Source organism: Nelumbo nucifera, chromosome 4 (genome assembly GCF_055504915.1).
Source record: "Nelumbo nucifera cultivar China Antique chromosome 4, China Antique-T2T, whole genome shotgun sequence".
NCBI lineage: Eukaryota > Viridiplantae > Streptophyta > Magnoliopsida > Proteales > Nelumbonaceae > Nelumbo > Nelumbo nucifera.
Window position 1 is genome coordinate 84047947 of NC_142652.1, and position 27422 is coordinate 84075368.

At 38.8% G+C, this 27422-nt stretch overlaps 1 protein-coding gene across 5 annotated transcripts; it reads left to right on the forward strand.

The window, feature by feature from the left end:
• The first annotated feature begins 528 nt into the window (after positions 1 to 528).
• Positions 529 to 26808, forward strand: LOC104606095 (sucrose nonfermenting 4-like protein). Of its 5 annotated transcripts, none has more exons than XM_010271142.3 (14): positions 651 to 800; positions 933 to 1742; positions 1918 to 2005; positions 14480 to 14665; positions 17187 to 17321; positions 17431 to 17490; positions 18087 to 18176; positions 19280 to 19414; positions 21571 to 21712; positions 21788 to 21958; positions 24261 to 24324; positions 24412 to 24481; positions 25913 to 26030; positions 26129 to 26808. In XM_010271142.3, the coding sequence occupies exons 2-14, from the start codon at positions 1606 to 1608 to the stop codon at positions 26218 to 26220; spliced, it is 1488 nt and encodes a 495-aa protein (XP_010269444.1). In that variant the 5' UTR covers positions 651 to 800; positions 933 to 1605; the 3' UTR covers positions 26221 to 26808. The 5 variants fall into 5 exon arrangements, with proteins under 5 accessions (XP_088759118.1, XP_010269444.1, XP_088759119.1 ...); XM_088902993.1 differs by having other exon boundaries at positions 661 to 800; positions 980 to 1742; positions 17214 to 17321; XM_010271144.3 differs by having other exon boundaries at positions 662 to 800; positions 17214 to 17321.
• The last annotated feature ends 614 nt before the right edge of the window (positions 26809 to 27422 follow it).

The window sequence follows — 27422 nt, forward strand, 5'->3', positions numbered from 1 at the left end:
CACCTTGGTAACAAAGATCTCCTTCAATCATACAATGATGGTACACTGGTACTTGATCTTTTTTTACCATGATGAAACTTCTTCCTACAGACATGGTGGGACCTACATCGACATGTCTTTCTTATCACGGGCCCTACTTCGATCAGACGGGTAGATCACTACGGAGCATCAAGATTGACGTCTGAGATCCCTCGGCGTAGGGCACACATATATTCCTCCGGTAGGAGCTCTGTAAAGCATCAATCTTTATCGCGTTATAATGATTTTGGGTTGGTGACGGTTTCCATGCAACGTTTTAACCGTTCAATTAGAACCTTCTATTAACGACGTCCTTATCGCCAAAGGATAGAAGTTCCAATCTAACGGTTTCAGATTTGCAAGTACAGACCCAGTTGTATTCTCGACGAGGACGGTATGGTGAACCTTTTCTTTTTTTTTTCCTTTCCTTTCCGGTGGTAGCGGAGCTGCCCGGGAATCGCGGTCAGTGATCTCATGGGCCATTGGGCCTCTCTCTTCCTAGTTCGCTGCCCGTTCTGATTCTCCAACCATTGTACATATTCTCCTTCTCCGTTGGGCATTTTAATAATATAATAATAACGAAAATAGAAAGTATATCGATATTAATTATATTTTTATTATTAATATTTTCCGCACTTTTACTGCCAGTATATTATTCTCGTCTCATTTCCACGTCTTTGGTTTGTCATCTATAATTTCTTGTTATTTTTATTAATTATATTATGTGTTGATTTTCACTAAGAAGCAGCAAAGCTTCGAGATCCAACAATGTCGAATATCCTGTGAGATTTCTCTCTTGTCTTCCTATGGTTTAACTTTTCCTAGGGTTAGGGTTCTTCGTTATTCTTGTTGGGTGTTTCTTGGAAAGGGGGACTTTTTTTTTTCGTATTTATTTTTATTTGTTTTCTTGGTAGGAGGGTTGGAATTCTGGTTATTTAGGGCTTGAGATTTGGTTGTCTAGGCGTGGGTACGGTGCAGATCAGAGTGGTTCCTTTCGGCTGATTTGAAGCGGTTTTTGTTTCGTGGATTGGGTGACTGCAGAGCTTACACAGTTCGGCGTTTTCCGTTGTGTATTTGATTTGGTTGGCTGTGGTCTGAATTCGCTGGAGAAAGCGGGGAATTAGGGTTACCGGATATAGGGCCTGCCGGTGTTTGTGCGAGAAGAATTGTGGAGCTTTGCTTCGGATTTGGCGCAAACTGCTATTGATTGTTTGGCGTTTCAGCGTTGAAGTTTGTGGCTTTGACTTTTGACTGTAGGTTGCGTTAGAAGCTCTGTGGGGAGGCGGGTTCGATTTGCTGGCTGGCAATGTGTAATTACTGAGGGGTCCTCTGCTGTGTTGTGGAGGATCCCTGTTGGACGGAGTTAGAATCACAGTTTTTTAACGTACCAACCTTGGAGTTTGGAGAGGTTTGCCTGTACAGTTGATACGAGAGGCGTTTATGTTTCTGCGGTTCTGTCAGGCGAGGAGTTGCTTTTATCTGTGATGGTTGTGTGAGTTGGGTCTTTGTGCATTTTATAGAGAACAATAAAAAACAGGGAACTGTTCATTTTTCTCTCCAAGGATTTACTTTCATCCATTTATTCGTATGATTGAAGAAATGTATTCTTCGGGTACGGATTCTATGCCGGAGACTAGTGGAGTTGCAGGTACGGTGTTGGTTCCTATGAGGTTTGTGTGGCCTTACGGGGGAAGAAGAGTGTTCCTCAGCGGTTCTTTCACGAGGTGAGATTTGAATAGTATGTTCTAATATTAAATGGAACTACCTCTTGTTCCTTTTTTAAATGTGGTTTGAGCTTGGCTATCCAGCTAGTAATTCTTTATTTGAATTGTCATCAAGTGCTTCTTATTCTCACATATATTTGTTATAAGAACTATAATTGGTAACTATCCCTTTCAGATGGTCAGAACATTTGCCTATGTCCCCCGTTGAGGGTTGCCCTACTGTATTTCAGGCTATTTGCAATTTAACGCCAGGATATCATCAGGTAATTTCATAAGATTTTTGCTCGTTTCTTTGTTATTTGTCCGATGCCTCCCTATCAAATCTAATAATTATAGAAACTTAAGAGGGCCATGCAGTTAGATGTGGAATTTTGTTCATACTTATAGTAGACTCTTGCTTCATAACTCTCATCCGAGGTTGGATCCGTTGAGCTACTTGATTTTCACTGTGCTTTTCCCTACTATGTTCCTATTTTTTTTTTGTCTATCTTAAAGGGGAAAATGGAGTTAGATATATAATAAATAAGATAGATCATGATAAAACAACCTTTTGTATCTATGAGGTGCACAAAAATTGACTCATTTTGTCAAGCTTAAGACATATGGTATGACGCTGAGGCTCAAGATGATATCTAGGCTGTTCATGAGAAATCAGGTCCATAGAAGTTTTTTTTTTTTTTGGATTTGCAATAAAAAAAATTTAGTCAAGAAGAAATGATTTGGGGAATCATCATGCAGGGTTTCACTTCTCTCCCTATTTCCTACGAAGCTTAAAAAACTATTATGATTTGCCCTTGCTGGAAGAGAAAATGAGTTACTATCATATTAAATTACAGGGTGGCTGCTAGGCCTGTAAATGGTATCTGGAAATTTGAATTCGATTTTGGATTGAATAAATGGTCAAATTCGAATATAATTTTTGTTCCAATTATTTAATCAAATTGAATTTGATGCTGTGCTGATTCGGCTCGAAAAATATTCGAATTCAATAATACATGTTATAATATATATAAATATATTATATCATATTCTGATTTGATATATTTATTATCCATTATGTGTCTTACACTATTTATGATTCAAAGTGTCCATTGTATCTATTTATTATAAAAAACAAACAAAAGTTATCCTGATTGATAGTTAAGACCAGTTGACCAGGCCACTTTTCATTTTTTTTTTTCATTTACTGAGATACCAAAACCCCTCCTTTCTCCATCTCCTCTCTTCTCTTTCTTCTCACTATCTGCTTATCCTCCTGTATTTCACCCTCTGCAACTTTTCTTTCTTCATAGAACAGAGTTCTAATGCCTCAAGGGATGAGTAGTGTGGAGAGAAGGTAAAGAGAACTAGATTCTGTCGAAGATAAAGGGGCTTTCATGGCGTTCTGAAGTTCAAACTTCAGCTTCTTTTGTTTGGGGCCATCATCCATGATCAATTGCTCTCCCTCCACTATCTCTCTCTCAATTGTTTCTTCTAGAGTTCTAGATGATGAATTATTTTTTCTCTTTTCTTTCATCTTCTAGATTTTGAGGTTTTTTTTTTTTGTGCTGTTCATGGGTGATGGTTGTGTCTTCCTCCTTAGTTTGTTTTTTAGATTTAGGGATTTCTCTGCAAAACCGGTTAAACTCGAATTGAATTGAATATTTGACATTTTAATTGAATCTGAGTTTGATTGGGACTTTTGAATATCCGATGGATATCGAATCACTTTTTTTTAATTGAAATCGATTTCGAATATGGCCTGATTTGATTCAAATTCACTCTGTTATAGGCATAGTGGCTGCACAACTAAAGAAATAAAAGAACCAAAGAAAAGAGCTATAGGCCCATATTCATAATCAGAAAATAAAAGGAAGAAATAAATGAAGGAAGAATAGTAGGTTGTCCCGACAGATCAACAGTCAAAGCTGAGAATTGATCTAGTATTTATTTTTAGGAAGATGATTGGATTTGTGCTCATAAATTGTGTGATATTTGCCCTAAGTTGTATAGATTGAGTTAAGTGTTTTTAATGATGAATGAAAGAATGGTTTTTCGCCCTAAATTCAGAAGACTAATGTTGGACAGAGGGAAATAGAGGAATAATTGGTTCTGCTAGAAAAAGCTAGAAAAAGAAGTTGTCTCCCCTTCAGAACCTGATGCTAGTTGGTGGAAGGAATGTAAGAATGGGCAATTTATGGTGAGGTCCTTTTGTAATGCTTTAATTGGTAACCAGATTGACAGAACAGAACTGAGGTAAGAGGCATTTGGGGTAACCCTATACCACCTAGGGTTGAGGCTTTTGTTTGGCTGGTAGAGATGAACAGTGTTATCGCTATTGACCAGTTGAAGAAGAGGGGTTTTCAGTTTCCTAGCATCTGTTATTTGTGTTTCAGCAAAGAAGAGGACTTAACATCTGTTTATTTCTTGCACCTATTCTAAATTTATTTGGGGCTTCTTCCTCTCTTTCTCTAGAACTCTCTCCAACCTTCAAATTCAAGTAACATTTTTTCATCATAGCCAAGGATCCAAAGAAGAAAGAAAGCAAAGATGTCCGAAGTTGTATTATACTTGCTGTAGTATGGTGTATTTTGAAGGAATGAAACAATAGAATCTTCAAGAATTCTGAGATGGTTACAAAGAGAGTATGTTCTATTGTTGGGATTGTGTCTGATAATATGCAGTTGCTTTCATTGATACATTTTGTTAATGATTGAAGACAATCAAGCATCACTATTCAGTGGTTTTTTGTTGGGATTGTGTCTGATAATATGCAGTTGCTTTCATTGATACATTTTGTTAATGATTGAAGACAATCAAGCATCACTATTCAGTGGTTTTTTCTTTATTCTTTGTCACCGGTTAATTTTGGTTCTGCTTTACAATTCTCAGTTCTCAATAGAGGATCCAACAACCATTCAAATAAAGGTCCATGCTATACCTTCTTAGTGTTAATTTTTATTTTATTTTCCTAAGGTTCTTTTGAATATTACTTGTGGAATGATAAATCAACTCAGTGTCTTGGTGCCTGAGTAACTAGTAAGATCCATAACCTAACTTCACCTAGGCTTTGCATGCAAACATGCTTTAGTTAGTCAATGTTAAAACTAGAAACAAGTCTATTTATTTACTTGTAAACAAGATCATCAGGTGGAGATTCCTAGCTCTAGAGAACCCCAACCATGGAATGACATCAACAACCAAGATCGGCTGGTTTCCTCGTTCCTTGCTCACGCTTGTAGGTGGTTAAGGATGTTTTGAATCTGGTTGGAGTGGAGTGGTGGGAACAAGGATGTGGGAAAAGGGAAGAGGAGGAATAAGATGGGGGGCGGAAGCATTGTATAACCCAGCTCGTGTAGGCGGAGGAGTTAGAAGAAACCTTTCCTTCAAAATGGCTACTGCAGTTGGAATTTGGCCGAGTTTTGGGGAAACTTCTTTAAAAAGTTCGGGAGCTAGATCATTCTTGGAAACGACGACTGAAGGTGTATAGGTGAGAAAGCTCTTCTTGCAAAGGTGCCTGGTGGGATGTTTGGATTGGAAAATCCCAGTAGAAGAGCTGGAAGTGTGGGCGACAAGAAGTTGGAGAGCGGTGGGAGGGGTGAGAGTCAAGAAATTGATCGAGGACTGCTACCTTTTCATCGGTGGGTCGTCTTGAATGGACCTTGGTATATCGGCCGGAACAGATTGGCTCTGGATTGGTGGACGGAAACGGCGGCAAGTCTGCTACCGGAAATGCTGAACAATTCGAACAACCTGAAGGAGACCTGGTTAAGAGTCTTTGGGCTCCCACTCCCTTTGTGGTGCTTGAGCGTGATTGAAGGGACTGGCAATCTGTGTGGGGATTTTCTGGGGACAAACGATCGTGCCGAAGAGCTGAAGACATGTGAATGGGTGAGAATGAAAGTCAAGATGGAGAATGCTTGGTTCAAAGAAGAGAACTTAGTGCCTCTACTTTCTTCAAAGTGGACAGAATTAGATTTTGACGGTTCTAGCTCTTTTTATCTTGGCAAAGAAGTTAAGTTCAATTAAAGATTTTCTTAAATCTTGGAAGCAGGAATTTAGAGATAAGTTGGAATCTGAAAAGAAAAAGTGCCTTGACCTGATCAAAGAAATAGACTTGGCCAAGGAGAATGGTCCATTACTTGAAGAAGATAGGAAGAAAAGGTCTGAAGAAAAACTGGTACTTGATAACCTAGCATACAGGGATGAGCTGAAGTGGAGGCAAAGATAAAAAATCAGCTGGTTGAAGGTTGGGGATAGAAACTCTGACTTCTTTCACAAGATGGTAAATGCAAGGAAAAGAATCAATCATATTGAAAAATTGGAGTTTGAAGGCCAGGTGGGTGAATCTTGGACTCAATTAAAAAACATAGCAACCCACTACTTCTCAGATTTGTTCAAGGAGAGCTGGAAAGGGAGACCTCTCCCACTAGATCTGCCATTCAATAAACTATCAGCAGCACAACAAAGAGATTTAGAAGCTCCATTTTCAGAGGAAGAAGTGTGGCAAGTGATTAAAAACTGGAAGTGGATAAGTCACCAGGGCCGGATGGTCTCACAAACATTTTTTATAAGAAGTGTTGGGAGGTAATTAAAGTGGACCTTCTTAAAGTGTTTCAGGAGTTCCATTCTAATGCTGCCCTAGAGAGAAGTCTGAATGCTACTTTCATAGCTCTGATTCCGAAGGTGGAAGGAGCTACAAATATGAGGGATTTCAGACCTATAAGCTTATTGGACCGCTTCTGTGATAGCCAAGAATCAATGCACTTTTTGTGCCTGAAAGACAAATGCTGGATAGTGTTCTAGTGGCAAATGAACTGATTGATTCAAGGAAAAGAGAAGGAAAACCTAGGCTGCTGTGCAAGTTATACTTGGAAAAAGCCTATGATCACTTGAGTTGGAGATGCTTGGATTTTGTTTTGGAAAGAATAAATTTTGGGCAAAAATGGAGAAATTGGATTAAGTATGCACCACTTCTCCAAAATTTTCAGTCCTGGTTAATGGTTAGTCGACTGGCTTCTTCAAGAGTTCTAGAGGTCTTCGGCAAGGAGACCCCTCTCTTTTTTTGATCAATAAGGAGACCCTCTCTCTCCTCTTCTATTCATTTGTGTGACGGAGGTTCTCTCTGCCTTTGTAAGTAGGGTGGGAGAGGAGGGCCTTTGGCAAGGTTTTGAAGTGACTCCGAGTGGGGAAAAGGTGCAGTTGCTTCACTTTGCTGATGATACCCTTTGCTTCATTGATGCTAACTTGGAGCAATTGGGTGTGCTTCTTGGGGTGTTGTGCTGGTTTGAAGTAGTCTCAGGCTTGAAAGTCAATAGGTCAAGAGCAGGTTAATTCCAGTGGGAATGGTGGAAAATATAGAAAACCTGGCAGAGGTGCTGGCCTGCCAAGTTGGTTTGGTTTCCTTCCAACTACTTATCTTGGTCTCCCTCTAGGAGTTAAATGTACCTCATCTCTGATTTGGGAGCCGGTGGTGGAGAGGTTAGAAAGGAATACACATATATAATAGAGTAGGGTCGGCTGAGTGATGTGTGCCGCCATTCTCAAAACTTTCTCTTCTTCTTCTTCTTCTCTTCTCCTTTGGCAACTGTGTTCCAGCAAACATGGTATCAGAGCTCTAATCTATCACCTAGTTACAGCCGCCGCTTCCTCTTCTACTCTTATCTAACTCTCTTTCTCTTTCTTTTCTATCTTGGTTGCTGCAAAGAAACCCTAGGGTTGGTCGTAGAACACAGCAGGACCTACATCTAGGGTTTCCCTTGGTTGTAGGGCCCAAGGGGAGTTTGTCTCAGATGCTGATGCCCTACTAGACTTATTACAGCAGATTGTAGCCATTCGGCTAAGAGAGATCTGTGTGGAACAGATCTAGGTGGGAGGACTGATTTCGGCAGTCCTAGAGCTGGCCATAGGGGTGATTACAGTCTACGACAGCAGAGGTTAAAACACAGCAGAAGTCGGCACAATGCAGCCGTGTGTTGCTCTTGGTTTCAGCTCTGTTACGGGTTCTCAGGACTGAGTTTGCAGTGTAACAATTTCCGTAAGTCTGAAACAGCTTTCTGTATATTGTGTTTGCAGTTGTGATTCTTGCAAGTAGGAGAAGATGTCTTCAGTATCCGGGGAAGTGTCTTCTAGGGATGTTAGGACTGGTGGGAGGTCTCCTAATCTGGAGAATCCAAATCTGCACAGCCTGCAGATCACTAATGTGTTGTTCGATGAGTACAACTTCAGAGAATGGTCTGTTTCAGCCATGCTCTTCATCACTTCCCGGGAACTCACTGGGTATTTGGACGGGCTGAAGAAGGAACCTGAAGTGGCTAGTGTGGAATATGCAGTTTGGCGTAAGGAGAATGCTATTATTATGTCCTGGCTACTTGCTTCAATGACTCCACGAGTTGCTAGGACTGTTCAACACTTATCCACTGTTGCCAAGATTTGGGAGAAAGTGTCTAAAACTTATGGGTAGAGAAAAAACAATGCCAGAATTTATAGACTGAATCAAGACATTGCTGCCTTGAGACCAGGGGATATGACTGTTGCAACATATTTTGCAACCTTAGAAGGACTATGGGAAGAGCTTGATCATCACCTTATTCTTGATTGGGAGAATGCCAAAGACAAGGAAAGGCATGATAAACAAATTGAAAAGGGCAGGGCATTTAAATTTTTGGCTGGTTTAGATCCAATATATGAGAGCATAAGGTCTCAAATTCTGGGAAGGGATGAAATGCCAGATTTACATCATGTTTATTACCTCGTGAGGAATGAAGAGGTTAGAAGAAAAGAGATGCAAGTTGATACTCAAATTAGGCCAGCTGAACAACCTGTTGAACATTCGACCCTAATTTCTACAAATCAAAAGGGGAATAAGTACTCGGACAAGAGGCATCTTAAGTGCATTCACTGTGGAGGTGAAAGGCATGTGAAAGAGACTTGTTGGGTTCTCTATCCTAATATGAAACCAGCTGCCTTGAGGAAAGATAAGAAGCACCAGAAGGGTCAAGCTGCAAGTGGGAATCTTGTTGCCAGTCACAGTGATGATAGCTCAAAACACTCATCCATAGTTACTTCTTCTCTCATGGGACAGATTGCTAATTCCTCCGGACCAGGGTCCTTGGGTTTCAATGCTGATGAGGTAGAGGTACTTAGCCGGGCCCTAGCCCATCTAAGGACCAATTCTCTTGCTTCCACCTCCCTTGCCAGATTAGGTAATGTCTCTGCTTTTAGTGCAACTAGTTCTATTGATCCTGCTTCTTGGATTATTGATTCCGATGCAACTGACCACATGACACATATGTCTCTATTTTCTTCCTATCATTTATTGTCTGGCCAAGATAAGATGAGGGTTGCTGATGGTTCTCTCTCCACCATCTCTGGGAAAGGGGTGGTTGACCTAAGCAAGGACCTCTCACTCAAATCTGTTCTGCATGTTCCCAATCTTTCTTCAAATCTCTTATCTGTTTCAAAGCTTACCAAGAATTTGAATTGTAGCATAACCTTTTTTCCTACTCATTGTGTCTTTCAGGACAGATTGATGAAGAGAACGATTGGGAGTGGTCATGAGTATGGAGGTCTCTACTACCTTGATGCAGACATCAGTTCGGCCTTACAAACATCTGCTACTAGTAGTCCGTCCAATGTAGAGTCAATAGCTAGGTTACATATGTGGCATGCTAGGCTAGGTCATTTGCCTTTTTCATCATTAGAAGTGTTGTTTCCGGAATTATTCAAGGGTGTTTCAAGTCAATTTAGTTTGTGAAGTATGTCAGCTGTCAAAACAATGTAGAACTGTTTATCCAATTTCTAGTAATGAAATTCAAGCTCCTTTTGATTTAGTCCACTCTGATGTTTGGGGCCCTTCACCCCTTGTTTTTGTTTATCCGGAATTATTCAAGTGAGTAGTGACTCACGATGCACATGGATCTACTTGTTAAAAGGACGCGATGAAGTGCTACGGATAACCATGGTGTTTTACAAAATAATTGAAACACAATTTGCCAAGAAAATTAAGCAATTTCGAGACAATGCTGTTGAATGTTTTGAAAGATCCTTGAACCTGTTTATGGAGGATGCTGGATTGATACATTAGTCATCTTGTGCTAGTACCCCCCAACAGAATGGGGTTGTTGAGCGCAAGAATAGACACCTATTGGAGACTGCTCGAGCCTTACTGGTCTCAAGCAGCCCTTACTGCATCATATCTGATAAATCGAATGCCATCCAAAGTATTGGGTATGAAAACTCCTTTCTCTGTCCTTTGTCCTCATCTTCCAGATTTTTCTCTTCCACCTAGAGTCTTTGGTTGTGTATGTTCTATACATGTAAAGGATCCAAAGAAGACCAAGCTGGATCCTAGGGCTACGAAATGAATCTTTTTGGGGTACTCTCCTACACAGAAGGGTTACAAGTGTTATGATCCAGTCACCAAGAAAAAATATGTCACAAAGGATGTGGTGTTTTTTGAGTCTCAATCCTATTTTCATTCTTCCTAGAATCATCTTCAGGGGGAGACTAGCGGGATGGAAGAGGATTCCTCTGTTCCTTCCTTTTTTGTGCCTCTTTCTGCCTCAGACCTTCCATCTTCTCCTCTTGATCCTCCCAGTTGTAGTATCCCGGGTGAACCTAGTGAGGCTCTCATTGTACCAACTACCACTCTTGATGTTGCAGATGCTACTGAAGACTCCAACAGGCAACAAAAGGATATAAGAATCACCTACAATAGAAGGAAAAAGGGCCCTCTAACTCATGACTGCAACCAATTGGACTCGGATCAACCTGTCTCAGCACCTCCAAGTAATCTTATCACACATACTTCTGATTTGGATCTTCCAATTGCCCTTCGTAAGCCTACCCGTTCTTGTACTGTCCAACACCCCATTGTTGATTTCGTGTCTTACTCACATTTGTCTCCTCGTTATTGTTCCTTTGTATCTGCTCTTTCTTCTGTGCATGTCCCTACTAGGTATTCAGAGGCAGTGTCTGACCCAAGATGGAAAGAGGCTATGAACGAAGAAATGAAAGCCTTAATGAAAGCAGGGACTTGGGAATTAGTGGATCTACCGGAAGGGAAAAGCACTGTTGGATGCAAGTGGGTGTTCACTGTAAAGCATAGGGAGGACAGATCCATTGAAAGGTACAAGGCCAGACTTGTAGCAAAAGGGTTTACTCAAAAGGAAGGGATTAACTACAAAGAAACCTTTGTTCCAGTAGCGAAACTCAACACAATCCGAGTTCTACTGTCATTAGCTGCAAACTTCTCATGGGAGCTACATCAGTTGGATGTAAAGAATACTTTCCTAAATGGCGACCTACATGAAGAGGTATTCATGGATCCTCCACTAGGTTACGGGTTTGGCAAGAAAGTGTGTAGATTGAGAAAAGCATTATATGGCCTTAAGCAGCCTCCTCGAACTTGGTTTGAGAAGCTTTGTGGGGCCATGAAGAAAGTGGGTTATACTCAAAGTGGGGTAGATCATACCTTGTTCATAAGGAAGAAAAATGGCAAACTTACAACACTTATCGTCTATGTGGATGATATGGTGATTACATGGGATGATTAGGAAGAGATAAAAAGACTAAAGGAGTTCTTGGCTGCTGAGTTTGAGATCAAAGACCTGGGTCATCTGAGATACTTCATTGGGATTGAAGTTGCTAGGTCAAAAGAGGGGATCTATATATGTCAGCGGAAATATGTCCTTGATCTCCTAGAAGAGACACGTATGATGGGGTGTAGGCCAGCAGATACTCTAATAGAGCAGAACCATGGTCTACAGGAATCAATACGAGAGGACTACCTTGATAAAGAGAGGTACCAAAAGCTGGTGGGGAAGTTGATTATCTGTCTCTCACTCGCCCAAATATTGCTTATGCTGTACATGTTGTCAGTCAGTTCATGCATTCTCCTAAAATCCCTCACATGAGAGCTTTGGAAAGGATTCTCAGATATTTGAAGACTTGCCAGGGGAAAGGAATTATGTTCAGAAAACACAATAAAATTGAAGTTGAAGCATATACTGATGCAGATTGGGTTGGTTTTGTTGGGGACAGGAAGTCAACCTCCGGGTACTGCACCTTTGTTGGAGGAAATCTGGTTACATGGAGGAGTAAAAAACAAAATGTGGTTGCTAGATCAAGTGCAGAGGCTGAATATCGAGCTATGGCTCATGGTGTTGCTGAATTTCTGTGGCTTAAGATCCTTCTTGGTGAACTCGGAATAAAGATCGAGTGTCCTCTCAGGTTGTACTGTGACAACAAGGCTGCCATCAACATTGCAAATAACTCAGTGCAACATGATAGAACGAAACATATTGAAATTGACCGACACTTCGTCAGAGAAAGAATAGTCTCAGGAGAACTCTACATCCCTTATACTCCCTCCGAGATGCAGATCGCAGATGTTCTAACAAAAGGGCTAGCTTCAATAAAATTCTTGGACATACTTGGCAAGCTAAACATGATTGACATCCATGCTTAGCTTGAGGGGGAGTGTTGGTTCGGATGTCTTAATGTGTATGCTTATCTTTGTTGGGTCTTAAGTCATTAGTTATTGGGCCTAATCTTATTTAGTGTTTTCTATTTGTCTAGGTGTCCCATCACTAATCGGGGGCATTCTAGTCTATTCATGTAACACTATGTAATACTTATATATAATAGAGTAGGGTCGGTTGAGTGATGTGTGCTGCTATTCTCAAAACTTTCTCTTCTTCTTCTTCTTCTCTTCTCCTTCGGCAGCTGTGTTCCAGCAAACAACTTGGTTAGCTGGGATCAAGTTTGTGCTCCAAAAGACAAAGGTGGACTAGGGATCAGAAAAATGAAAGTCTTCAATAAGGCTCTTTTGGGGAAATGGATTTGGAGATTTGGCAGAGAAAGAAGAAGCTGGTGGAGGAGATTAATTGCAGCCAAGTATAATCCAGACAACGGGGACTGGGTTACTACCAATTCCTTGATCTCTCTTGGGTGCTCGATTCGGAAGAAAATCATGGAAGTCTTCCCTTTATTGAGTAATGGTCTTTTGGTAAAGTTGGGGAAGGGCCAGAGGATTAGGTTCCGGAAGGATGTGTGGTGCACTAATAGACCCCTTGCCGAGGTGTTCCCTCAGCTGTTCCAAATGGCAGAAAACCAAGAAGCCTTGGTTGCTGACTGCTACGAGATTAGAGACAACACTTGTCTTTGGAACCCCTCTTTCAGAAGGCATTTCCAGGACTGGGAACTAGATCAAGTCTCAGGGCTGTTGGAGATGTTATCTACTTGGTATCTGGATTTATCAGAAGAAGATTCTTGGATGTGGTCTTGGAGCAAAGATGGTCTGTTTTCTGTTACTTCGTTTGCCAGGATCCTTTGAACTGATCAAGGTGCTGATTTCCCTGCTAATAAAGTCAGGAACCAGACTGTCCCTTCAAAGCTTAATGCTTTGATCTGGGCTGTGGCTCTGGATAAGTGCCTTACCAACAGGAATCTGGAGAGGTGAGGTATGCAGCTGCAGGATTATTCTTGTGCTATGTAACCAAGGGGAGGGGTGCTGAGAGATAATGAAAGCAAAATATTAGCATTGTTTTCAGGCCCTGTGGGAATAGGAGACTCCAATAGAGCTGAGATATTAGCGGCGGTACAAGGTATTCAGATTGCAGAACAATTAGGAGTCCAGCAGGACCAGCACTTGGTAGTTGAAGGGGACTCTGAGATTGTTGTGGGATGGCTGACAGAACCAGCTTCGGCTATGTGGCGACATAGAGATATGTTAACTGTATCACAAGAAACATGACTGTTACCTTTCTTTGGGTGGGAAGATCAGCAAATTCCTTAGCGGATGGGTTAGCTAAGCAAGGGGCTTCAAGGGAACATTTATTTTGGGCTGCTTTGTAATTTTAGTTCTGGTTAATTCTGTTTTTATTTGATGTAATACTTGTTAGAAGAGGTAACAACTCGTGCCTCCTCCTGGGTCTACTGTATTGCCTCATATTTCTGAATTAATAAATTATATTCATTCATAGAAAAAAAATGTAACCAAGGGGAGGATGACAGCAACCACCTATTTCTGCATTGTCCTATCTCCAGTAAAATCTGGAACCACTTCTCCTCTAGGCAGCTATCTTGGGCCATGCCTGCAACTGTTCTGGATCTCCTGTGGTGCTGGGACTAGAGAGGCTTATCTAAGTTAGGAAAAAGTGTCTGGCTCTTAATTCCTGCGGCTGTAGATAGTATCATTTGGGCTGAAAGAAACAAAAGAATTTTCCAGGATAAGCACAAAGGGGATCAACTGTTGTCCTGTACTGTGGGAAAACTAATCTCTTGGAATGCTGTAGCTTTAGGGGTTCAACCAAGGGTTTTGGGAGCCCAGCTGATTGCTGGAAGTTTCTAACTATTATTTTCTGGCTTCTTGGTCCCTGGATTTTTGGTTTTGGGGCCTCTTGAATTCTGTAATCTGGTTCTGTTCTACTAAAATTTACTTTACCTTCTTCTTCTTCTTCTTCTTCAAAAAAAAATCAGCTCAGTTCCACAAATTCTGAATACCAATCATTTTATTTATTAAATCAATATGCTTGTGAGGTAGAAATGGTTTGAGTTTATTGAACCATATATGAATCTTTTTTTTTTTTTAAGCTGCCAGGGCATTGGTAAGAATGATGGATGTTACGGGGGCAATATATGTGTTAATTTTAATGCATAATATATATGATACCCACAATTCCGCATGCATATACACCATCGAGTATTTGGGCATGCCTAACTCTGAGCCTTTTTTTATGTCCCTCTGCATGCAGTACAAGTTTTTTGTTGATGGAGAATGGCGGCATGATGAGCGACAACCTGTTGAGACAGGAAGTTATGGGATTGTGAACACTGTCCTGTTGTCTAGGGAACCTGAGCCAAATCCTTCAATCTTGAGTCCAGAGACACCTGGCTCTAGGACCAACATGGATGTGGACAATGATGCCTTTCAGCGTGTGGTAAGTGCATCTATTTATACTTCCTTTGTTGATTGGATAGGTAGATGGAGCTCTTATTCTCTGTTTCTGATCCTGTTCATCTTAAAGTTGTGCATGCACTACAGCTATATGGTATACATAAAGTTGTGTCTATGATACCTTTTTGATAGGAAACGGTAACTTTCATTAAATAGAACATCAAAAATTACAAACCGTCACCTACAGAAGGACAAGGTGACCCCTGAAACAAAAAGCAAGTTACAACACAGCCCAAAACAAAGTCTCTCTATTCACCCCTTGCTTTGCTAGTAAGTCAGCTAAAGCATTTGCTGAACTTCTAGTCCAATTAACAACTACACCCAGTTCCCTTGTAAGGCTCAATAATTCTCTTACATTTTGTCTTAGGGACCAAGTTCCAAGACTATTTGTTTGCACCCACCCTACTACTAACTTTGAGTCTCCCTCCACTTCTATGATACCTGTCTATAGATTCTTTCCCCTGCAACTGATATTTTTGAGCTCATCAGTTATTGCATGCAGTTCCTTCAGAATCTGTTTTGAGTAAGTGCTGTTTGAAACTTTGAACCTGAAGCTGTTTTATCTTGTACATTTAAGATAACAACCTTGGATTTCTTTCAAGGCTTTTTAACCATCTAACAGATTCGTACTGAACCACCATCTTAAAGCAGTTTGCTGTTTTTTTTTTTTAATTTTATAATAGTCATTTACTTCATATGTCATCATTCCACTGAGGTTTCTACGTAATCATGGTGCATTTATGGTTCCTGAGGTAGCTGGACCTATATTCTTTATTATTTAGGTGTAAATACATATAAGAAATTGATCAAATTGATCTTCGCTTGGTTTTACATTATTTTAAGATTGTGAGACCATTTATTTAAACCATTTTATGCTACTTGGTTTGCCTCAAATACATGCATATAGTATGTGGATTTCTCTTATCTTCACCAAGGCCTATGGCCCTATACCAAAATGATAATTATAAAAAAAGGACCTACATCAAACTGATGACTGGTGAGAATTTCATGAAGATAGATGAAGAGAAAGGTACTTTATATTAGTTGAAGAAAAAAATCCTCTTATTATTATTACCAGTAGTGGAAAATAGAATTTATTATTATTTATATGCAAAGAATATAATATATACAAGTTTTGTGCACCCTAATCTTGGTCTGGCCATAGCCAACTAACCTACGTAGCCAACCACCTTACCCTCTGTAACTATCTCTTCCTTCTTTTTGCTTTTCACACCATTTCCTTTTTTGGATTTAAGGGCATTGTTCCTGGGGTGGGTGAAGAGGATATGGGAATATGGTTATGGGACAAATCAAACTTCTCTGTGAATCATGGAACCTTAGTAGGCAGCCTGCTGTTGATTTTCGCATATTAGAATCTGGACAACTTTGACCCCCTCAAAGGTGGCATTCTTGTGCTGGTTGGCTACTTTAGACACGTGTCATAACTAGGGACAGGTTGGTGAGGATAGGCACGGCCCTGGACAATACTGTTTCTGCTCTTTCTGGTTTAAGGAAGGGATGTATCCCTAATTCTGTGTTTCATCCTTTTGAGGTCCTGGAGGTTGGCTGGTCTTAATGAGAAGGGTAAAGTGCTGTGGGGACTGGGGAATCACACCCCTCGTGCTATCTTGGTGTATTTGGGCCGAATTTTAGAGGGCTGAGTTAATTCCATTAATGCAGTGCTTACCAGATTTAAGGGGTATACCCATATTGATACCCATTTTCTTTTTTCTTGAGGAGGCTTTGTAATGGGTGAAGTGGACTGGTTTGTGTCTTTGATTTGATTTACATACAGATTCCTTGTATAGTTCCTTAATGTACAATTTTTATTTGTTGAATTTCAATAAATACTTTACTTGCTAAAAATGGCCGTCTCCCTTTTCAAGTTTTTAATCTCCCTCTACATATTCCTGTTATGCCAATGGGGCAAACTCACCATCCTCTCCACCCAGCTCACCGTCACTTTGCAATCTCCTTCTACCTCTAAGTTTCTATAGTTGAGCAATTTCTTCTTCTTCTTCTTCTTGTTAATGTTTTTTTATTTTTCTTTTGATGTGTTATTATAATTACTATTGTTATTCAGTGATCTCAAATAAAACTTGTCTTCAATAGCATTGGGTGGTAGTGAAATGTGTAAAACAAAGTTAACTGAGATAGTTCACATATAGATACTAATATTAAATTAGAATGGATATTTTTGTTAATATACCCAAAGATATTAACTTTCAATTTATCTTTTCCTATGCTCAGCCTTTGTTGTAACTTGTTGTTTCCGGGAACTTCTGTTACAAGGTAATATGTAGTTTATGGTCCAAAGAATATAAGGGAGGAGAATGCATGTATTAAAATGGAGTTTTGTCTTGAAATAGAGGGGATTTTATCCATGCATGAGAGGATTTATTTATTTTTGATCGGAGACTTAAAATGTGCATAAAGGTGACTCCAATTGTGTCAAATAATTTTGTTTTAATATTTTTCTGTATGTTATTTGCAATACAAAACAGGTTACATTGTCAGATGGTACCCTGCAGGAAGCAGTTCCAAGAATTTCAGAGGCAGATATAGAGATTACTCGACAACGTATTTCTGTATTCTTGTCTACACATACAGCTTATGAATTGCTTCCCGAGTCAGGCAAGGTTTGGATGCTTCACCCACCTTTATGACCATTTATTTCAAAATTTAGCTACTTAATACTGCCTGGCGTTCATCATATCATGTTCTGATAATGCTTATTTAAAATTACAGGTCATTGCCTTGGACGTGAGTTTACCTGTGAAACAAGCATTCCACATTCTCTATGAGCAGGTATATATCTTATTTTTCTGAGGTCTAGAATTGTGTAAAATATACTTATTGTGAATTGTCCCTTGGTGTCTTTTGCTTGTATTATTTTGATTTTTCAGAACTCTCCATTTCCTGTAGTGTCAAAAGTAGCTCACTCAACCCAACAAAACCTAGCCCCAACCATACGGTGTTGGCTAAACGAATATTGTTCTACTGCTTCACTCTGTTCAGTGCATATCCTTTGTTTAAACAACGGAACAAGTTTTTAATATGAACAATTTTTAATTGGTGGTTAACAATAACATGTTCATTGTCAAGATTTTTTGCATGGAAATGCTGAATTTTTACTGTAAAGTGACCAAGGTCTTTTACATTGCTGGGGCTTCAGGCTCTCATGGTTCAATTTCATATGTAAAATAATTATTTTGAATGCCGAATAACTGAATATGTTCTGGATTTGTCATATTAGATCAATTTTCCTTTTCTGTAACCCATATTGTTGCCATTTTTCTATTGGGTTGCTTTCTAAGAGTTTATTTTTCTTTTTCTTTTAAATGCTAACTTTTTTCTTATAAGAAGCTTGGATATAATTTTTTCCTGAGTTAAGTTATTTCCAGGGAATTTCTGTGGCTCCTCTATGGGACTTCTCCAAGGGCCAATTTGTTGGAGTCCTAAGTGCATCTGACTTCATATTAATTTTGAAAGAGGTATGTGTGCAAGTTTTTCATAGTTATTTATTCAAATGCAAATTTATAGTTTTCGGAATAGTATAATACCTTGCCTAGAGATCTTGCTTGCTTGTAGTTTATGTACCTTTAAAATCACCCATAGACTCCATCACTGATAATGACTTTTAATTTGATGACTATTTTGTGCCCGTAAATGATAGTTTTCCCAAAAGCACTTTTAAGTATGACTTAGTTTTGTTTTTGTGCTTATTTTGTGCCACAAGTTGATGGGATCTCATGAATTCATATTATGAAGAACATCTGAACATGTATCTATTTCTCCTGATGGAAACTGATAATACATTCTTTCTTATGGTTCTGGGGATTGCCATATATTTGGAAGTATAATTCATAGGTTGTTGTAAAGCTCTGTTATTGCTTTCTAGAAATTCTTTTGTTTGATGATCTTTTTGGCTTCACGCACTTTGTATACAATAAGACAGGTAGAAATGAAAGCAGAAGGTGCAACTGTGGTGAAGTACAGTATTGTAACTTGAAGGGATTTATCAGTTTAATAAGAAAGTGACGGGATTATTGGTTTGTGAAGCATTGATCCATATTTTACTTACCAGCAATTCCCTGCTTGTTCATGCTTTGAAGCTACACAAATTTTTACATGAAGCTTTTTACGGCCTATTTTTTTTCTAAACATTTTTTGGCAAGTACTACATATTTGTTCAATTTTTTTTTAAAATTTCTTTACCTTATTGTAAGCAAATTGCCCTTTTTTGAAGAGCAACAGAAAGTTGTCCTATTCTTTTTCCAAAGCATATCTTTCCCTTTTCCCCTCTTTTAAATGCTTGAACAGGTTATATGGCTTTCTAATGTTTCTTTATGAATAAAAAAAATTTGTTTCCTTACTCCATGTGTCAGGAAGATTAATGTTCTCATGGGATGCTTGAATATTCTCTCTGCAGTGTTTGGAGCAACAGCATCTATTTTATCCCATGTTTTATATGTATTTATTATCATTTAGATGACTTCTTGACTTTTTTCTTTGTGTCTTCAAGATGTTCTTTAGTCCTTGATAAAAATAAAGGGCATTTCTTTGGTAGAGTGCTATCAAATATTTTAACTTGCAGCTAGGGAATCATGGGTCAAATCTGAGTGAGGAAGAGCTTGAAACACACACTATATCTGCTTGGAAAGAGGGAAAAATGTTCCTTAATGGACAAGTCGATGGTGATGGGAGAGCATTACCAAAATGCCTAATCCATGTAAGTATTTGTTGTGACATTTATCCAATATTCTCTGTCATTTGACATGGACACATTGGTGCTGAAGAAGGAAATGCAAAATAAATTTATACCAAGTAATGCAGTTTTGATTTTTTTAACATAAAGTTTTATTGTTTTGATAAATTTATTAATTAATAAATAAAGGTAAGTAGTCCCATATAACAATTCTTGGATTTGTACATTCCACCAAGTGTATTTACTGCATCACAATTAGATGTGGAAGATTACATAGAAATAAATGCATTCATAGGGACATATGCACATGCATGTAAGCTGGAAAAGGAGTTAGGAGCTTGGATTTTTTGGGTACAAGGATCAACAAACTGCTTGACTGATTCATTGGTCAAACAAGGGGTGAACAGGGAATAGTTGTACTTGGGGGGGGGGGGTAACCATCAAAAGAAGCATGTAAACGAAAAAAAATGGGGGCTTACATAGCCAAAATGAGCCTAACAAAAGGGTTGTCTTCTGATGTACATAATGGTTGCTGTTTTAATGTGCTTATTCAATTATCTAACACAAGTACAGTTTCATAATTTAGCAAAGCAGTAATCTCTCTTTGAGGAGTACATTTATCCCTCAAAACATGTGAAAAAGCATTTACTATGAGTGACAAGGTCCAATGGTGTGTCTGGGGTCTGGAAGTTTCTACTTATTAATTGGCACCACAATTTATTATTATTATTTTTTGTTTCAAGAAAATGGAGTAGGTGGGAATTTGGGGAAAGAACAGAAATATAGGGCTTACATGCCAATTTGGGGAAAAATAGTGGGGCTATGTGTGCAGTGCCTAGGTGCAGACTTTAAAGTGCACCTCACTTGTATGCTTATGTGCACCTGAGGTTCGGCTTTCAAATTTGTCTTTCAGGCACCGACTAGTCATCTCCTTGCCAATGACCTAGTAGTCAAAATTAGTGATTTGAAAGGCATGCTTGGTCACAGGTCAGGTGCATTTCAAGGCATTAGCCATTGCCTTGCCTAGGTCCAGGTGCAACTCCTTTGAAATGGTATGTGCTCGATGCACCTTGCGCCTCAGACTAGGTGTGTGCCTCAATCTCTTTTGTGCTTTTGCTCTTTTTCTAAGAAGTGGCTGGGCTGGGGGCTCTGCAGCCTCCACCCCTGGATCCTGACCAAGCCCCTTGAGGCAAACCCAAACAACATCATGCTAGGGCCTAAATTTGTAACCTATATATAAAAGTAACTATAGTTAAAATTACAAAACCAATCTTTTATGTACAGGTTAAGAATTTATGACCCTCGAATAGACTTGTTTGGGCTTGCCTCAAGGGACTTATCACTTGATACAAAGGTGGTTTGTAGAATTAAGAATGCAAGATGTTTAACATCACATTAGCTATTTAAAATGTGATTGGAAAAGAAATAGAGTGGAAGTTTCATGTGCCTGAATATGTTATATGTAAATATTTGATTTTATTTTTACATTTTCACTTAGATTATATTTCATATATTATGTTTATGTGTTTTACTTTGAGCCAATAGGCTTTTTAAAACATTTCGTTTAAGGATTTTTCTTAATTAATACTATTTTAGTTTATTTTGAATTTTAAAAAATTTTGTACCACATTGCTTCAAAAAAGATGTGTGCCTTGTGCTTTTGAAATGCTGGCCGAGATGGTTACATAGCAACCCCTCCATTTAGGAGGCGCAGGATCAAACCCATGTGTGCCTTGGGCAGTGGGTTTTACGCTCACTCTGCTATGACCCACTCATGATTCCACTTTATCAAACAAAAAAAATGAAAAATCGACTAGTCAGCACATCTACTAGAAGGGCCAAAACTAGTAGTCATCAGCTCACTGCATTGATAAGACTGAAGTGCATCGGTGGGGAGTAAATTTAGTTAGCTCATTTATGATCTCTAGATAGAAGAATCGGGGGAAGGACTTGTACACTGGCAATCCTACTTAAATGGGATAGAAGATGACACAGACATCCTAATTCAATGTCAATCTAGTCAAGTATGAAGCGTTGGAGAAATTTTCTTGCTCATTTTCACTAAAGCTGAGTTTTTTTTTGAATTATTTTGTGTTTTGCAGTATTTTCAGTTTAAATAGAGTGAGGGCTTAATAATTCAAACAGCTCCTTTTGTCTTCAATGTATATATATACGTGCAGGCTGGACCTTATGATTCTTTGAAAGATGTTGCCTTAAAAATTCTTCAAAATGAGGTAGCCACAGTTCCTATTATTCATTCTTCACAGGATGGATCATTTCCACAGCTACTGCATCTTGCTTCCCTGTCAGGAATACTTAAATGTAAGCATCATTATTGGTTTTTTTTCTAATTGAGGGATAATGTTCTATTACTGACTTAAACCATGTAATTTTCAGGTATTTGCAGGCATTTTAGACACTCTTCTAGCTCCTTGCCAATCTTAAAACAACCAATTTGCTCAATTCCTTTGGGCACATGGATTCCAAAAATCGGGGAAGCAAGACGGCCATTGGCAATGCTGAGACCTAATGCTTCTCTTAGTTCTGCTCTGTCTCTGTTGGTTCAAGGTAGTTTCTTTTTTAACTTCATGGGTAATTTCTCGTCCGTTTCTTGAAAATATAATATGCTGGTGTTTCATGCCTTTACAAACTTGGCCTTGAATCATAGGTGTACTGGATTGCTTCATAATCATACACCTTATATCATGCGGTGCTTTTGTGCTATACAACTACTCTTTTGGGGTCTTTGTTTTCAAATTGATAGCTTCACCATACAGTATTATGCCTCAAGAAATTAAGGGTTGTCTTTCTTCATTTAGTATTTGACAATGGTTTGTTACATGTTTCAAATTATTGCCTTCCAAGCGTCATTTATCCTCATCTCCTCTTTTTGGAATGAAAGAGAGATTGATACATATTTGTCCTTTTATCTCTTACTTCAAAAATTGCTGCCTAGAAAGAATACATGCAACATCTTGCCAATGGACTTCCTAGTTTGACATTTTTTTTTTCAATCTAGAGGACACCACTAGAGATTAGAGCTTTCTGTTGAAATGTGCTTCTCAAGAGCTTTTAAAACCAGTATCATGAAAAAGAGCCTTTAACACTGATGACTTTGCTGACTGAGAAGAAAGTCTTGGTTAAACCACATCTTCTTCTCTTGCTCTTCTGCTACTATGATATGGAAGCTTTTTTTTTGCCTCTTTTTGGTGCCATATTAGTCCCCTATTGGATGTGACTGGCTATTTTGAGTTAGTTTTCTTCTTATTATCCTCAATGCGGGGGAAAATAATTTGAAGTTTTATTTACAAGGGTAGCAGTCCTTCCAAGATAAAAAAGAGGAGCTGATTTAAAGTAGTGGCCATCACAATAAAAATTATTTATTGGATCTCCACAACAGAGGAATTTAGAGGATTCCTCACTTGTCATTATTTCTATTTTCACAAGGTGGACCCTTGAACCAAATGGCTGGACAAAGTCAATTTTGATGACTGTTTTCTTAGGAAACCCCGGGTGTTTGGGCATTAGTGGTAGTTTGGAGAGGTTACTGCAGCTTAATCCTCTCCTATTGGAGAGACTAAGGCTGCATTTGGAAGCAATGTAAACCAAGAACCAATGTAAAATTTACATTGGTTCGGTTTTGTAGGCATTTGGAAGGAGCGTGTAATTATGATTGGCGTAAAACTCCACTCCGGTTTAGATTTGTTGGCATTTGGATGGAGTGGAAAAAAATAATAAAAAAATCGATGTAAAACCTCATCAAGCATAAAGTTTTACATCGACAATCGATGTAAAAACTACATCGATTTTATCAATGTAAAACTTTACACTTTTTTACACTGGTTTTCAAAATGTAACAATCACTTATATATACAGTTCAGTGTAAAACGACATCAGTGTACTTTTACACTGATGACGTTTTACACCGGATCCAAACAAAGCCTAATGCATTAAAGGCAGAGATTTTATCCTTGCCACAGGGGATGATGAGATTACTTGATTGAGCACTTTGACACCACATGAGTGATGCAAGGGTGGATGCTAAGATGAACATCTTGTTCAACTGCAGTCTTAAATTTGCGATTATTTGCCATTGCATTAGCAGACATCCTTTCTTGGGAGGGGGTTGAAAGAGACACTTTCTACTATGTTTGGACTGTGCAGTGTAGTCTTTGAACAAAACTGTATATGGGCAGCCTACTCTGGTTCTGTTTTATTGATGTCCCTATAGGTGGATAGCATGTTGAAGCATTGACTAATTTTCCTATATTAATAAAATGTTTTAATCTCATTAGTGATTGGACATGTAGAGACTTAATGATAAAATTGAATATGATAAATTGATAGAGAATTTGGGGCATAAATGCTCTCATACATGAGGAGAGAATAGGATTTATTATGTTGATGAAATTATCTTAGAGATATAAACAAAGCATATTGTTTGATTGGGGTGAAACTACTGGATTTTCTGTATAGCATTTTTATTTAAATATCAGCTGATGTAAAAAGTGCTTTTTGTTCAGTTCTTTACTTCTGTTAGTTGGATATGACTTTTCTTTTGCTCTTTGGTGGAGCATGTGGGCTGAACAGGATTGAGTGGGGTGCACTGAGTCATGGTGGCGACTCATGATTTGTGCTATCTGAGCATAATGAAACTTATAGTTTTAGTTAATAATGAATTTGTTCTTTATTTTGCATTCATCTCTGAAGTTTTTAAAATGAATGGATGTACATTTCTCTCATATCTTTGAAGCTCAGATGTGTTTTGGCTTTCTTATTAATAACAGCAAGGTTTCTCCTATCAATGTTCTCATGCTTTTGACTCTCATACTTTTGACTTTCTTATGGTATTGCACTTTTGTCTCTGCAGCTCGAGTTAGTTCAATACCTATAGTTGATGAGAATGACTCACTACTGGATATATATTGTCGAAGGTAACTCTCTGTCTCCTATTCCACTATCAGACATAATATTGCATGTCTGCTTTGTTGTTGGTAATTATTTCGTTGTTTGTTTTACAGTGATATAACTGCTTTGGCCAAAGATAGAGCTTATGCACAGGTCCATCTTGATGAAATGAGTATTCATCAGGTGACTGTAAATACTTGCTTTTTATGGCTACTTCATGTGATTTCTCCATTAATTCATTGGACACATGTTTTGTACTTGACAGTCTTTTTTTGTAAACAGTCAAGGGTTAGTGATCTTGTAAGGGATGAAGAGGTGTTTTGTATCTCTCCCTTTGTACAGCCTCTTCTGTACGGGATTTTCTGTTAGTAATAGAAATATCAATACTCTGCCTTTTCTCTAAAAAAGGCCATTGGCTGTTTCAGCCAATTTAGTGGGTTATAAATATAAGGTCTAAGTTAAATGCCTATAAGGATTTTTGTGTTCCTGAGTGAGATAAATTTAGACGATGCCACTTCCACATGGTGTCTGCAACCTTGGATTATGTTGGTCTCCCCCTTGGTTGCAGTCACAAATTGTAAAAATAACACACATATCATGTACGCTATTTTTATAAAAACATATTTTTCTGTATACCTTTTCGTCTTTGTTTTAATGAAAATTTCTTTTTACTAAAAAACAGGAAAAACACCATTGGTGTTGATGCTTGCATGGGAGCCTTTATTCATAAGATAAAACCCTCTCCAGAGCATTCTCAACTCGTAAGAAATAGAGAAGGTGAAAAGAAACTCTTAAGAAATAGAGAAGGTGAAAAGAAACTCTTAAGAAATAGAGAAGAAAGCATGCTTGAATCACAGATCCAGTGGTTGAAGCTTTTATATGCCTTTTTTCAAGGTTTTAAAAACCGGACTGGTTCCCGGGCGAATGGTCCAACCGTCCGGTTCGAATGGATGTCCCGTTCTGATTAAAGAAATAAAAAATAATTAAAATAAAATGACCAAAACCGTTGTCCAGGTCGACGGTTCGACTGCCTGGGTCAGTGGGTTGCTGATCAAATCAACGGTTTTTGGCCCAGGAGCAGTTTTAGGGTGAAACGGAACTGGTTGCCTGACCAGTTCCTGGGCCAACCAGTCCAGACTGTCTGGTCTGGTCCGGTTTTCAAAACCATGCCTTTGCCCCTGATTACTACTATTGTATGATGTTCATATAGAATTGGTTGTTTTGATTGTTGCCATCAAATAAAAGAAATTTGTTGTATGTGTTGTTCTAGAGATTTGTTTTTTTATCCTTTGCATTTAAATGACCTTGATGGATAAAGCATCTTCTTGTTAACATATTCAAGTTATCCAAAGGTTTCTTGACAGCCTATCTGAGTGCTAGGGAAATGGTCTGACCAAACAGGTGCAAATTTTAGCTACCTTTGTGTTGTGAACCTTGTGAAAGTTGTATTGAGGGCAGGGAAGGGGGTTTGAATTTGCATTGTTTTGGTTTGAGGGCATTTTAGATGACATCCTTTTTTGGGTAATGAAGTGCATTTCAGATGATGAAGATAACCTATGTATTCCTGTCCATGTCTCCAAGATCTCAAATCGATACGTTGCCTTGTTAATTTAGGCACTGCAACTGGGACAAGATGCAAATTCTCCATATGGCATCTTCAATGGCCAGAGATGCCAGATGTGTCTGCGCACTGATCCTCTGCATAAAGTGATGGAACGGTTATCAAATCCAGGTGAACTTTTTTCTCTTTTTATCTAGGTGTTTACCAGGCATTATACATTGACTAGCTCTGTTGTGGATGCCTTCACCCAATTACTTGTGGGTTTTTAGGGGTGAGGCGGCTTGTCATTGTGGAGGCTGGGAGCAAGCGTGTAGAAGGTATTGTTTCGTTGAGTGATATGTTCAGGTTCTTGCTTGGCTAGCTGGGAGTATAAAAGTATTGGGGAAGAATTTCTTTGAAGGATCTGCAATGGTGGCATTGGAGAAGTTACAGCCGTTGATGCTACTCATCACTTCACTTGCCCTGGCCTTCTCTGCGGTGCCTCACTATCCTTTTGTGGGTGATGGATGACCTCATCTCATTTATTCCGAGTCTTTGATTGGATGGGCCTCAAGCTCTAGAGCCTAATATTTTTAGGTATAAAAAGGCTGAAGGGAGGGAGGTCTGTAAAATTGAGATGCCTCGGTTTTATCCTCTCCTTTTTCATTATCCCCTTACCCTAATTGTCATCAACTCAAATTCTGCTGCTGATATGGTTGCCCTGTTTGTGAAAGCATGTAATCCCTAATAGTTCACCTACTTATACTAACATACAGTGGGAAGAAATGGGGCGAAGAAATGTTAAAACAAATTGGGATGATGTTGGTGAAGTGGATTGACATGTTGCTTCTGTCATTTGCTGTAGCGGTGGTCATGGTTTATCGCCTCTCCACCATGGAAAATTCATATTTGTAGGTAAAGGGGGTCATTTGTCTATTCTTTCTTTATCGATCACATATTTTATGCTTCATCTTTCTAGCTACAGTATAGTAATAATAGTATGGTACTGCATTTGTTAGGTTGCAGATTACAAGTTAAGAGAGAAGAGAGGAGGAAAAAAATATAAAAGAATACATTGTCAATGCAATATGATTGAACCGATCTCAAACTCTCTACCTAACCATTTAACATTTGCGAATTTCATAATCTTTAATTTTTTGTTTTCTTAATTTATAAATTTCGAGGCTAGATCATTGGTTATTGTTTAGTGTTGTAATTGGTTACACCTAATTAGTAATTACTCAATTCATCCGCGAGGGTTATCAGATTAGATCAAGCAAGGAGTTTCCTTAACACGAATTTGCGATATTTTAGCCATGTGGATCAAGATTGTTTGTTGCCAATTTAGTGGAACCAAGAGAAGACTGCCCTCTAGAAATGATTGTATTAATACCTTGTGCTTACCATTGTTAACTTGCATATATGCCTTCAACTCTGAGAGATGATTGTATTAATCCCAGTATGCATCGCTCACCATGTCATGCAATCAACTATACAAGAACCCTACTCACACTTAACTGATGGGTGACTCGGTACGTTTGCTAATTCATTCAATCAAAGATGGGGACCTGAATCCCTCTGCTA

Bases quoted from the DNA above. Each gene is read 5' to 3' on its own strand.
- LOC104606095 (XM_010271142.3), top strand. From the start codon at position 1,606: ATGATTGAAGAAATGTATTCTTCGGGTACGGATTCTATGCCGGAGACT. The intron at 1,743-1,917 runs GTGAGATTTGAA...TATCCCTTTCAG, and splicing joins CTCAGCGGTTCTTTCACGAG to ATGGTCAGAACATTTGCCTA. The intron at 2,006-14,479 runs GTAATTTCATAA...CTCTGCATGCAG, and splicing joins TAACGCCAGGATATCATCAG to TACAAGTTTTTTGTTGATGG.